Below are 12,748 nucleotides of genomic sequence, written 5' to 3'. Positions count from 1 at the left end.
TATTTACAGAACACTGCCAAAGGCTATGTGCGCCTCGCCATTGGATACATCCACTGTAATCGGAGCGCATGGAACCGTGGCAGCAAGCTGCTCAGGGCCACACCCCCACCCTCCACCTTGAACCACCTCTCTCCTCATTTGCATTAAAGCTACAGACACCGAAATGGTGCGTTTGAGGAAAGCTCAATGTGCGACTCGCTCATAGTGGCAGTAATTCTGCACCACGTCTGAATTTTGAAAACGGCTTCAAATACTGCATTTGGGGCCCACTAATATCTATATTAAAGCATCCATAAAGTAGCATGCTATGGGACCTTTAAAAATATTATTTTATGAAACTTAAAAATATTCTGATAATATCCAAAATTATGCAACCGTTTCTGCTGCCAGCTACATTGAGCGTTGCCTGCATGACCTAATTATAATACACAATTGTATATTGTATATAGCCAATTGAAAGGGATTTCTATACATTCTCTTTGGACCTAGATATACCTCCCGTCCTCTCTAAATGAAAGGTGTTGTTATAGTTTGCATTGCAACTGTAGCCACCAAGTCTGATACTTTGGCCAGTCTAGTGACTTTTTTGTTGTAGATTCCTTTAATTGTCTTGCAGCCAAGTCCACTTCACCCACAGTGTATTGCAATTCAACTTGGTCTCTCCTCTGGCCAATCCTAAAATCTCCACGTTGGTCAATACCCCTCACCTTCACACAGAAATCAATTATTTACAACAATAAAAGAGTAAACGAAACAAACGAAAAGTTGGAAAGCGTCTATAATCACGAATAAAATATAACTACAGCAGACAAAATTAAACAAAAACAGGATAGAGGTGTGAATTAAAAGGTCCCATTGCCCGTGTCAAAGCACCCCATTGCCTCTGTGCTTGAGCATGTGCCAACGCAAATTGCTAGGGTCACTGAGGCTGGTGTTGCACCTTCAGGGCTTCTCCCCGGAGTGAGTCCTCATGTGTCTATTCAGGGCGGAGCTCCGACTGAAGCGCTTCACGCATTGGTTACACCTGTAGGGCTTCTCCCCGGAGTGAGTCCTCATGTGCCTCTTCAGGTGAGAGCGCGAAATGAAGCGCTTCACGCATTGGTTACACCTGTAGGGCTTCTCCCCGGAGTGAGTCCTCATGTGTCTCTTCAGGGCGGAGCTCTGACTGAAGCGCTTCACGCATTGGTTACACCTGTAGGGCTTCTCCCCGGAGTGAGTCCTCATGTGGACCGTCAGGTTGGAACTCGTACTGAAGCGCCTCACGCATTGGTTACACCGGTAGGGCTTCTCCCCGGAGTGAGTTCTCATGTGGATCTTCAGGTGAGAGCTCGAAATGAAGTGCTTCATGCATTGGTCACACCTGTAGGGCTTCTCCTCGGAGTGAGTCCTCATGTGGACCTTCAGGTTGGAACTCCTCATGAATCGCTTCACGCATTGGTTGCACCTGTAGGGCTTCTCCCTGGAGTGAGTCGTCATGTGCCTATTCAGGTGAGAGCTCCTATAGTAGGACTTCACGCATTGATCACACCTGTAGGGCTTCTCCCCGGAGTGAGTCCTCCTCATGTGGCTCTTCAGGCTGTCTTTCAGTTTGAAGCGCTTCGTGCACTGGTCGCATCCGTACGGCTTCTCGCCGGTGTGGGTACGCCTGTGGATGACCATATTGGTTTTGTCGGGAAAACACTCGCCAGACAACACAGCGGGCCGGTCCTTGCCGCGGCCCCGATGCCCAGTCAGCTCCTCACGGTGGACCAGCTGCTCGCCGCGCTCCAGGCTCTTTGCCCCGCTGTGTTCCGCAGACAGCGAGCTCAGAGTCTCCAGTTTGAAGAGGTTGTCATGGCCGTCCACCGCCAGTGGGTACTCCCCTTTTCCATGGACACTCAGGATCCGCAGCTCCTCGCTGTTACTGGACAGGTGGGAGGAGCCAGGGGCGTCCACATGCAGACCATCTGAGGGGGCGCCGCGCTGTGTGCTGCGGTCTCCAAAGTCATCGCTGTCTGCATGTTGGAATAAGGAAGCTGTAACACGGCTCGCATCCGCCGTGTTGATGAACAAATAAAACCCCTAAATGCAATGTGTATTACTAACCTACAGCGGGCATGCCTCCACCAATATCCTCTTCATCCTTGGTTAAAATGGTGTCTGGGGTCTGCTGCTTTCCACAGAAAGAAGGAAACACACACAAGACATAATCTTTCATTAGCACAAAATAGTTGTCAATCCCCGCTAACGACACATTGCATCATAAAGGTGTGTGCTTTCTATGGGTGTGTGTTGGAGTTGTAGCAGAGGAGGCCTCTCTTTTGGATGGTGAATGAGAAGATGATTTCCAACCTGCCCAGTCAGCTCCACGCGGCGGACCAGCTGCTCGCCGCGCTCCAGGCTCTTGGCCACGATGTGTTCCGTGGACAGCGAGCTCAGAGCCTCTGGTTCGGACACAGTGAAGAGGGTGTCATGGCCGTGCAGCGCCAGTGGGCCCCCCCCTTTTCTGTGGACGCTAAGGAGCCTCAGCTCCTCGCTGTGACTGGACAGGTGGGAGGAGCCAGGGGCGTCCACATGCAGACCATCTGAGGGGGCGCCGCGCTGTGTGCTGCGGTCTCCAAAGTCATCGCAGTGTTCTGCAGAGGGGAAAAAATGACAGAAAGTGATTGTTTCGAAACATTATTTCGAAACAATCGAAACTATTTTAATGTATGTAACACACAGAGGGTTCAAAATGTGTACTAGTGCAGACACAGATTCCCTCAACTCAAAGCTCAAGTGGTTGACCAGGTGGAGGACACTGAACGAACACCAGCGCAAAATGATACAAGCATAACATGACATGCAAGACAAGCGTAATTAATCTATTTTGGCAATAACAAGCGACAACGTGTCATTCCCTGTAAGCTGATCAGCTAACATTTATAGGTTTTGAATGAATCGATGTTTGAGATTATGAACCAGCTCATGTGGCATCTGTCTGGAAACCATTTTCGGCTATTGACTGTTTCCATCTTTGAAATGCAACTTCCAAGTTTGACTCGAGTTTCATCAAGGCCCTGGTGTTCATGCTTTTCAAAAGAGCACCAGGTAGAAACTAGCAGTCAGCCTAGAATCCATGTGTGCTGTAACATGAGTGGAATTTCCAACCGCCTTGTGTTTCGGGCCGGATGACTGAGGAATACTTTACATCCAAGACCATTCAAAGAGCAGGAAATGGGACTAACGTCATTATACATTGTTCATTTTGAATTAGGGCCCGACCGATTCATCGGCCTGCCGATTTAATCGGCCGATTATAGCCTTTTTGAAAATAATCGACATCGGCCAAAAAGACGCCGATTACAACCGATTATTATTATTTTTTTAATTTTATGTTATTGCGCTTCGTATCCTGCAGATTGCGCTCCTACTCGCCTTGCTAACTAACAACTTTAGCTGGAGTAAAAAAGAGGAGATTGAATTTTACCGTACAACATGAAAGCACGCTCGCTCAGGCAGCTGCGCGCTCACCTCACCAATGTACACAAGACGCGTTGTTTGAGCATGTTGTGCCTGTTTTTATTTAGGTCCCAGGCCATGTTAATTTGTTATACTGTAGACTCTAACGGTGAGACCATACTGCTCAGCACGCACGTGTTAGTCACTGCTCACGAGCGCAGCACATTGGGAGTTAGTTATTTATTTTACATTTCACTCATTTTTGACTGTAAATGTATTCTAAAACACTCAAAGGGTTCTGCATTCAATTCACATATTCGTCAAAAGTGTTTAAAGTATATTTAAGGTATCAAAAACTACGTTTTATATGCTTTTTTTTTTTTTTTTTTAATCGGCCGATTAAATCGTAATCGTAATTTTTCTCTGAAAATAATCGGCATCGGCACTCAAAAATCAATATCGGTCGGGCCCTATTTTGAATCATCAACTTTTCCCAATTGCTTCAAATGAAACAACTAATAGTGACCCCTGAACCCCTGGACCGTCTTGTTTTCCACCCATCACGGCCCGGGACACAACTCACCATCTCCATGTGGTTTAGTTTGTGGTTTGCAGATGTTGGCTCGAGCCAGGGTAAAACGACTTGCCGCACAGGATGCATTTGATCTCGTTTGAATCCGCAAACAAAACAGCGTACTCCTCATCACCTTCATCCTCATCCTCAGCGCTTGGTTTTCTTTCAGGCTCAGAGTTATTTGTGATCGAAGGGTAGCCGAGCCTTCCAAGAACAGTTGGCTAATTTCAGATACGGCAGCTTTCGCAAGTACGTCCATTATGGACGAAAGCTGTTCTTCCAAAGTTGGGCCGCACGGCGACATGTTTATCAACAAATTTTACCCTGTTGTGGATAAAAAATAAAAAAATCAAATACTGTAACAAAATACGAGAGGTCGAGAAGGACTAGGTTTGAAAGATTAAGGCTTTATTACCACTTGCATAAGCCAACAACAAAACCTGAAATGGTTTGCAAACTCCCAGGCGCAGGAATCTTCTTCCCGGGAACAGTCTGGACCAGAGCTATAGAGCTATAATTGTAATAAAAAATAACCCCAACTGACAAATTTAAACAAAAACAGGTTAGAGGTGTGAATTAAAAGGTCCCATTGCCCGTGTCAAAGCACCCCATTGCCTGTGCTTGAGCATGTGCCAACGCAAATTGCGAGGGTCACTGAGGCTGGTGTTGCACCTTCAGGGCCTCTCCCCGGAGTGAGTCCTCATGTGTTTCTTCATGGCGGAGCTCTGACTGAAGCGCTTCACGCATTGGTTACACCTGTAGGGCTTCTCCCCGGAGTGAGTCCTCATGTGGACCGTCAGGTTTGAACTCGTACTGAAGCGCTTCACGCATTGGTTACACCTGTAGGGCTTCTCCCCGGAGTGAGTCCTCATGTGGATCTTCAGGAAAGAGCTTTCCCTGAAGCGCTTCAGGCAATAGTCACAACTGTGGGGCTTCTCCCCGGAGTGAGTCCTCATGTGGACCTTCAGGTGGCAACTCCTCAAGAAGCGCTTCACGCATTGGTTGCACCTGTAGGGCTTCTCCCTGGAGTGAGTCTTCATGTGCCTCTTCAGGTGAGAGCTGCTATAGTAGCACTTCACACATTGATCACACCTGTAGGGCTTCTCCCCTGAGTGAGTCCTCCTCATGTGGCTCTTCAGGCTGTCTTTCAGTTTGTAGCGCTCCGTGCACTGGTCGCACCCGTACGGCTTCTCGCCGGTGTGGGTACGCCTGTGGATGACCATATTGTTTTTTTCGGGAAAACACTCGCCAGACAACACAGCGGGCCGGTCCTTGCCGCGGCCCCGATGCCCAGTCAGCTCCTCACGGTGGACCAGCTGCTCGCCGCGCTCCAGGCTCTTTGCCCCGCTGTGTTCCGCAGACAGCGAGCTCAGAGTCTCCAGTTTGAACACGGTGAAGAGGTTGTCATGGCCGTCCACTGCTAGTGGGTACTCCCCTTTTCCGTGGACACTAAGGATCCGGAGCTCCTCGCTGTTACTGGACATGTGGGAGGAGCCAGGGGCGTCCACATGCAGACTATCCAAGGTGGCGCCGTGTTGTGTGCTGCAGTCTCCAAACTCATCGCAGTCTTCTGCAGAGGGAATAAAGGCAGGAAGTAATTGTACTAATTGTACTAAATTAATAATTTGCACAAAGGGATACAGTATGTATCCATTTGAGACGTAGCACCGCTACGTCTCCCCCTTTTAAAGATGTGGGGAGGTCATGAAGACAAAACCCAGACGATCTGTTGTTTTCTATCCCCTGTTTTACCAATACTGTAGTTATATTGGGAATCAGAGCTGATCTGAGCATTCCTGACACCTGTCTGCTATGAAGAAGATGTAAATCATTCTACTATAAACTGTACAAGTAGTCCTTGTGTTTTAGCGGGGCTCTGGTCATAATGCAATTTCAAAAGAGGACCAGGCATTTAAAGGTTTGGTATGGGATTTGCGAAACGCCAGCAGATTTTGAAAATAAACAACTCAAATGGTCCTACCTCCTCTCCTTCAACGCTGACTCTGACTCCACCCATTCCAAGTACATGGACGAGCAATCATGCACGAGTGAACACAGATGCGCGAGAGCGAGCCATTAGCTAGTTAGCTAGCTCCAGTAGCTACCGCAGGATAACAACAAACAGAAGCTTGCTCTGGGTCACAAGCTTTGAGTACGTGCACGAAGGGGTCGCGCGGGGAGAGGGGGAGTGCAGTGCGACCGTTTGATTGACGTACTTACTGTACAATGCAACTCGGTGGCTCTGGAAATCATTGGCTGGAGTTTTTCGAGCCCTGCCCGTTCCACAGATGATTGACTCGTTTAATTTTCATGTCAGTACTTCTAACTCAGTGGCTGTAAGTGGGTTATGATAAGGATTTCAAGTAATTTTGCAAAAATGGCCAAAAAAGCGAATTCCATACCCAACCTTTAAGTGCAAGCATGATTAGTAGAAGTAACCACACAGAGATAACCATGGCAACCGGTCAAACAAATTTTATTTTTATGATCATTCTGCGCTCGCATCCGCCGTGTTGATGAACAAATAAACCCCCTATATGCAATGTGTATTACTAACCTACAGCGGGCATGCCTCCACCAATATCCTCTTCATCCTTGGTTAAAATGGTGTCTGGGGTCTGCTGCTTTCCACAGAAAGAAGGAAACACACACAAGACATAATCTTTCATTAGCACAAAATAGTTGTCAATCCCCGCTAACGACACATTGCATCATAAAGGTGGGTGTTTTTTTTGGGTGTGTGTTGGAGTTGTAGCAGAGGAGGCCTCTCTTTTGGATGGTGAATGAGAAGATGATTTCCAACCTGCCCAGTCAGCTCCTCGCGGCGGACCAGCTGCTCGCCGCGCTCCAGGCTCTTGACCACGCCGTGTTCCGTGGACAGCGAGCTCAGAGCCTCTGGTTCGGACGCAGTGAAGAGGGTGTCATGGCCGTGCAGCGCCAGTGGGCCCTCCCCTTTTCCGTGGACGCTCAGGATCCTCAGCTCCTCGTTGTGACTGGACAGGTGGGAGGAGCCAGGGGCGTCCACATGCAGACCATCTGAGGGGGCGCCGCGCTGTGTGCTGCGGTCTCCAAAGTCATCGCAGTGTTCTGCAGTGGGAATAAAAGGCAGAAAGTAATTGTACTAAATTAATAATTTGCACAAAGGGATACAGTATGTATCCATTTGAGACATAGCACCGCTACGTCTCCCCCTTTTAAAGATGTGGGGAGGGCATGAAGACAAAACCCAGACGATCTGTTGTTTTCCATCCCCTGTTTTACCAATACTGTAGTTATATTGGGAATCAGAGCTGATCTGAGCATTCCTGACACCCGTCTGCCATGAAGAAGATGTAAATCATTCTACTATAAACTGCACAAGTAGTCCTTGTGTTTTAGCAGGGCTCTGGTCATAATGCACTTTCAAAAGAGGACCAGGCTTTTAAGTGAAAGCATAATTAGTAGAAGTAACCACACGGAGATAACCATGGCAACCGGTCAAACAAATTTCCTTTTTACGATTATTCTGCGCTCGCATCCGCCGTGTTGATGAACAAATAAAACCCCTAAATGCAATGTGTATTACTAACCTACAGCGGGCATGCCTCCACCAATATCCTCTTCATCCTTGGTTAAAATGGTGTCTGGGGTCTGCTGCTTTCCACAGAAAGGAAACACACACAAGACATAATCTTTCATTAGCACAAAATAGTTGTCAATCCCCGCTAACGACACGTTGCATCATAAAGGTGTGTGCTTTCTATGGGTGTGTGCTAGAGTTGTAGCAGAGGAAGCCTCTCTTCTGGATGGTGAATGAGAAGATGATTTCCAACCTGCCCAGTCAGCTCCTCGCGGCGGACCAGCTGCTCGCCGCGCTCCAGGCTCTTGACCACGCCGTGTTCCGTGGACAGCGAGCTCAGAGCCTCCGGTTTGAACGCGGTGAAGAGGTTGTCATGGCCATCCCCCGTCAGTGGGCCCTCCCCATTTCCATAGACGCTCAGGATCCGCAGCTCCCTGTTGTGACTTGACATGTGGGAGGAGCCAGGGGCGTCCACATGCAGATTATCCAAGGTGGCGCCGTGTTGTGTGCTGCAGTCTCCAAAGTCATCGCAGTATTCTACAGAGGGAAAGAATGACAGAATGTAATTGTGTTAATTCATTATTTGCACAGTGTTTTTTGGTGTAAATGTAACACCTGATGTGTTGTTGTAAAAACCTACATTTGCATATTGTCAATTGTATTTATTCATTTTAATTATTTTTCTCTATAAACCCAATTCTCACGGGTTGGTTCGACCTGGAAAATAAAACCCTGTTTTCGAACAAATACCTCTGGTCTCGTGTGTACTACTTGGGAGCTACACATAATGTTTTTAAGTTTCTTGAAGTTGGAATCATGGCTGAAGGAGGAGACGACAGCGCTCAAGACATCCATCAGCCTTCTAATAGGAATTTGCATTTCTGGCAAAATTACTATTCAATATTCGAAAATCAAGACCCCCCCCCCACAAACGCCCGCAACTCGGATACACACACACACAATGACAGAGAGAGGCTTTTATGATTTGTATGAAATCAATCTGTTTAATTCAACAACTGCCCGTCAACATTCAACATCAAAATTATTTCAACGTGGGCTTAGGCAGATAGGCCTACATGCGCCGAAAACAGATTGCTATTTATTTATTTATTTATTTTACTGAACACAGCCAGCATGACGGTGAACTTTTTTTTTTTCTACAATTTATTTGTTACCAGCAGTCGTAGTTTAGATCAGCAGAGAAGTCGTTTTTTTACCCTTCCTTGACAGCGGTCATTATATGCTGAGCAACGGTGAATTATTAAAATATTATTCACCACCAGAAGTTGTGACGGCCCATGCAAGTGAACAGAGCGTTCAACAGCATTGAGAAGAGCCGTGTAATAAATAACTATAGTCATATTATATTATTGATATTCTATGTGAGTCTGACTATTCGACGATCGTTGCCCATCCCTACCTTAAGAGGACTAAGTCTGAAGTATGGGCATATTTTGGGTGTTTAAAAATACCACGATAATACCAAAAACCGGGATAATTTTGGCCACAATAACCGTGAGGTTAAATTTTCATACCGTTACATCCCTAGACACAACCCATGGTATCTGTTTTCCTATCACCTGTTTTAACAAAACTGTAGTTATATTGGGAATAATATTATTAGGGATGTAACGGCACCATGAAGTCACAGATCGGTTCATACCTCGGTGCAGACATCACGTCTCGGTACGAGTTCCGTACAATGAAGGGAAAAGAAAAAACAATAATGCAGAAGGCAATTCTTTTTTATTGTCTCAGGTTGTACCACCTAGTGTCATACACTCTCTCCCCTGAGCTAGCTGCAACAGCCTGAACTGTGTAATCTAAGATTTAAACAGTAAACAATAAGTACTACACTTAACCTCCAGACTCAGTTATAAAACAGAAAATTCTGAATGTCTTATTTATGAAACTGCAAAGTAAACAGAAATTGCGCATTTCCACCAGAGGGTGGAAATGCTACCGAATCACTACCGTGACATCCGTAGTGATTCGGTTCAATACGAAAACATGTATCGGTACACCCCTATTGGGAATCAGAGCTGATCTCAACATTCCTGACACCTGTCTGCCATGAAGAAGATGTCAATAATTCTACTATAACCTGTATAATTAGTCCTTGTTTTTTTAGCAGCAGAGTACATTCTCAGTTGATCCAGGTCGTTTTCTTGCTTGCTTTATATGCAATATGTATTACTAACCTACAGCAGGCATGCCTCCACCAATATCCTCTTCATCTTTGATTAAAATGGTGTCTGGGGTCTGTTGCTTTTCACATAAAGAAGGAAACACACACAAGACATATTCTTTCATTAGCACAGAATAGTTGTCAATCCCCGCTAACGACATATTGAATCATAAAGGTGTGGGCTTTCTATGGGTGTGTGTTGGAGTTGTAGCAGAGGAAGCCTCTCTTTTGGATTGTGAATGAGAAGATGATATCCGATTCCAACCTGCATAGTCAGCTCCTCGCGGCGCACCAGCTGCTCGCCGCGCTCCAGGCCCTTGACCACGCTGTGTTCTGCAGACAGCGAGTTCAGGGCCTCCCGTTTGGACGCGGTGAAGAGTGTGTCATGGCCGACCAGCGCCAGTGGGCCCTCCCCTTTTCCGTGGACACTCAGCTCCTCGCTGTGACTGGACATGTGGGAGGAGCCAGGGGCGTAAAGACTCTCTGAGGTGGCGCCGCGCTGTGTGCTGCGGTCTCCAAAGACATCGCAGTGTTCTGAAGAGAGGGGGAAAAATGACAGAAAGTGATAATTGATAATTATTTGCAGAAAAGGAGACAATAAAGAAACTATTTAAATGTATGTAACACATAGAGGGTTCAAAATGTGTACTAGTGCAGACACAGATTCCCTCAACTCAAAGCTCAAGCGGTTGACCAGGTGGAGGACACTGAACGAACACCAGCGCAAAATGATACGAGCATAACATGACATTCAAGACAAGCGTAATTAATCTATTCTGGCAATAACAAGCGACAACGTGTCATTCCCTGTAAACTGATCAGCTAACATTTATAGGTTTTGAATGAATCGATGTTTGAGATTATGAACCAGCTCATGTGGCATCTGTCTGGAAACCATTCTCGGCTCTTGACTGTTTCCATCTTTGAAATGCAACTTCCAAGTTTGACTCGTGTTTCATCAAGGCCCTGGTGTTCATGCTTTTCAAAAGAGCTCCAGGTAGAAACTAGCAGTCAGCCTAGAATCCATGTGTGCTGTAACATGAGTGGAATTTCCAACAGCCTTGTGTTTCGGGCCGGATGACTGAGGAATACATTACATCCAAGACCATTCAAAGAGCAGGAAATGGGACTAACGTCATTATACATTGTTCATTTTGAATCATCAACTTTTCCCAATTACTTCAAATGTAACAACTAATAGTGACCCCTGAACCGTCTTGTTTTCCACCCATCACGGCCCGGGACACAACTCACCATCGCCCTGTGGTTTAGTCTGTGGTTTGCAGATGTTGTCTCGAGCCAGGGTAAAACGACTTGCCGCACACGATGCATTTGATCTCGTTTGAATCCGCAAAGAAAACAGCGTACTCCTCATCACCTTCATCCTCATCCTCAGTGCTTGGTTTTCTTTCAGGCTCTGAGTTATTTGTAATCGAAGGGTAGCCGAGCCTTCCGAGAACAGTTGGCTAATTTCTGATACGGCAGCTTTCGCAAGTACGTCCATTATGGACGAAAGCTGTTCTTCCAAAGTTGGGCCGCACGGCGACATGTTTATCAACATATTTTACCCTATTGTGGATAACAAAAAAAAATTGAATACTGTAACAAGATACGAGAGGTCGAGAAGGACTAGGTTTGAAAGATTAAGGCTTATTACCACTTGCATTAGCTATCAACAAAACCTGAAATGGTTTGCAAACTCCCGGGCGCAGGAATCTTCTTCTTCTTCTTCTTTTGAGTTTATTTGGCAGTTGGCAAACCAATATGGTGCATTACCGCCACCTACTGTTTGTTTTAGAGCTTCGATGGAGGTTATACGTTATAAACTATGCAAAAGAACAAAAGTAAATAAACAAAATCATATAGATAGAAAACAACAGATTAAATTATAATCTGTCAAATAAACCTGTTGCTTTTAGATAACTCAATACATGTTTCCATGCTGGTGGTCTCAGTGAGGAAAAGGAGAGTAAACCCTCTAAGGTCAAGCTTGTTTGACCCAAAGCTTTAACATTTTTCAACAGCTCCCTTCTCTCCAAATTGTACGCTTCGCATTGTAGTAAAACATGCTCCACTGTTTCTCTTCCATTACATTTTGGGCAGACCCCTGTTTCAAGTTTGCCTATGATGTTCATACTGTGGTTAAGACATGTGTGCCCTATGCGTCGTCTTGTGATGATAACCTCACATCTTCTGTTCCAGCAGCCCTGTCTCCTTGTTACCACCTGCCTCTGGATTCTATGCAGGAACCGACCCTTATTTTCCCTATCCCATTGTTCTTGCCACACCTTGTTGATTTCTGATTTAATTATTGTTTTAACTTCAGATTTACTTAATGGAACACCCGGCTGCATATCCTGTTTCAGTGCCTTTTTTGCCAACATGTCGACAACCTCATTGCCTTCTACTGCAGCATGGGATGGGACCCATAAAAAGCCCACCGTTATTTGCATTCTTTCTATTTTAATCAAACTCTGAAGAACCTCATAAACTAGATCAGGCCTACAGGTAGATTTGCCATTTTAAATGCTGATTAGAGCTGCCATTGAGTCTGAGCAAATGATGCATCTACTTGACCTTCCCTCTTCTATCCACCAGAGAGCCAATAAAATGGCTAACAGCTCCACTGTGAATACTGCTAAATGATCTGACGTTCTTTTGATAATTGATACATTAAACTGTGGTATGTGTACTGCTGCCCCTGTCCTACCTGTGTCTGGATCTTTTGACCCGTCTGTAAAAATTTGAATTGACCCGTTATACTTATCACTTACATACTGTTGAATCAAACTATTCATCCCTCCAAATTCATTACATTGTTTTGATTTCTTAATACAGGAATCTTCTTCCCGGGAAAAGTCTGGACGTCATGGACCTATAGAGTGGCGAAGTCACGCCCTTTCCAGTAGAGTCTAAAAATATGAATGGGTTGAAATTGAGAGAAAGTAATTATCCTCTGATCCCAGTCTTTATATGCCCCGGATTACACATATGATGTTTGTGGATT

The 12,748-nt window shown here is 45.7% G+C and overlaps 1 protein-coding gene across 1 annotated transcript; it reads right to left on the bottom strand.

Moving 5' to 3' along the window:
* Positions 1 to 78: 78 nt before the first annotated feature.
* Positions 79 to 11,499, bottom strand: LOC130385229 (zinc finger protein 182-like). Its single transcript, XM_056593639.1, has 9 exons — positions 10,996 to 11,499; positions 10,007 to 10,275; positions 9,755 to 9,821; positions 7,807 to 8,090; positions 7,564 to 7,630; positions 6,798 to 7,081; positions 6,552 to 6,615; positions 4,707 to 5,564; positions 79 to 1,655 (listed from the first exon to the last, which is right to left on the bottom strand). The coding sequence occupies exons 1-9, from the start codon at positions 11,300 to 11,302 to the stop codon at positions 943 to 945; spliced, it is 2,913 nt and encodes a 970-aa protein (XP_056449614.1). The 5' UTR covers positions 11,303 to 11,499; the 3' UTR covers positions 79 to 942.
* Positions 11,500 to 12,748: the final 1,249 nt, after the last annotated feature.

The sequence above is a fragment of the Gadus chalcogrammus genome, chromosome 7 (assembly GCF_026213295.1).
Source record: "Gadus chalcogrammus isolate NIFS_2021 chromosome 7, NIFS_Gcha_1.0, whole genome shotgun sequence".
NCBI classification, from domain to species: domain Eukaryota; kingdom Metazoa; phylum Chordata; class Actinopteri; order Gadiformes; family Gadidae; genus Gadus; species Gadus chalcogrammus.
Note: the sequence above shows the minus strand (reverse complement) of the source record. Positions and strands in the feature narration are given on the sequence as shown.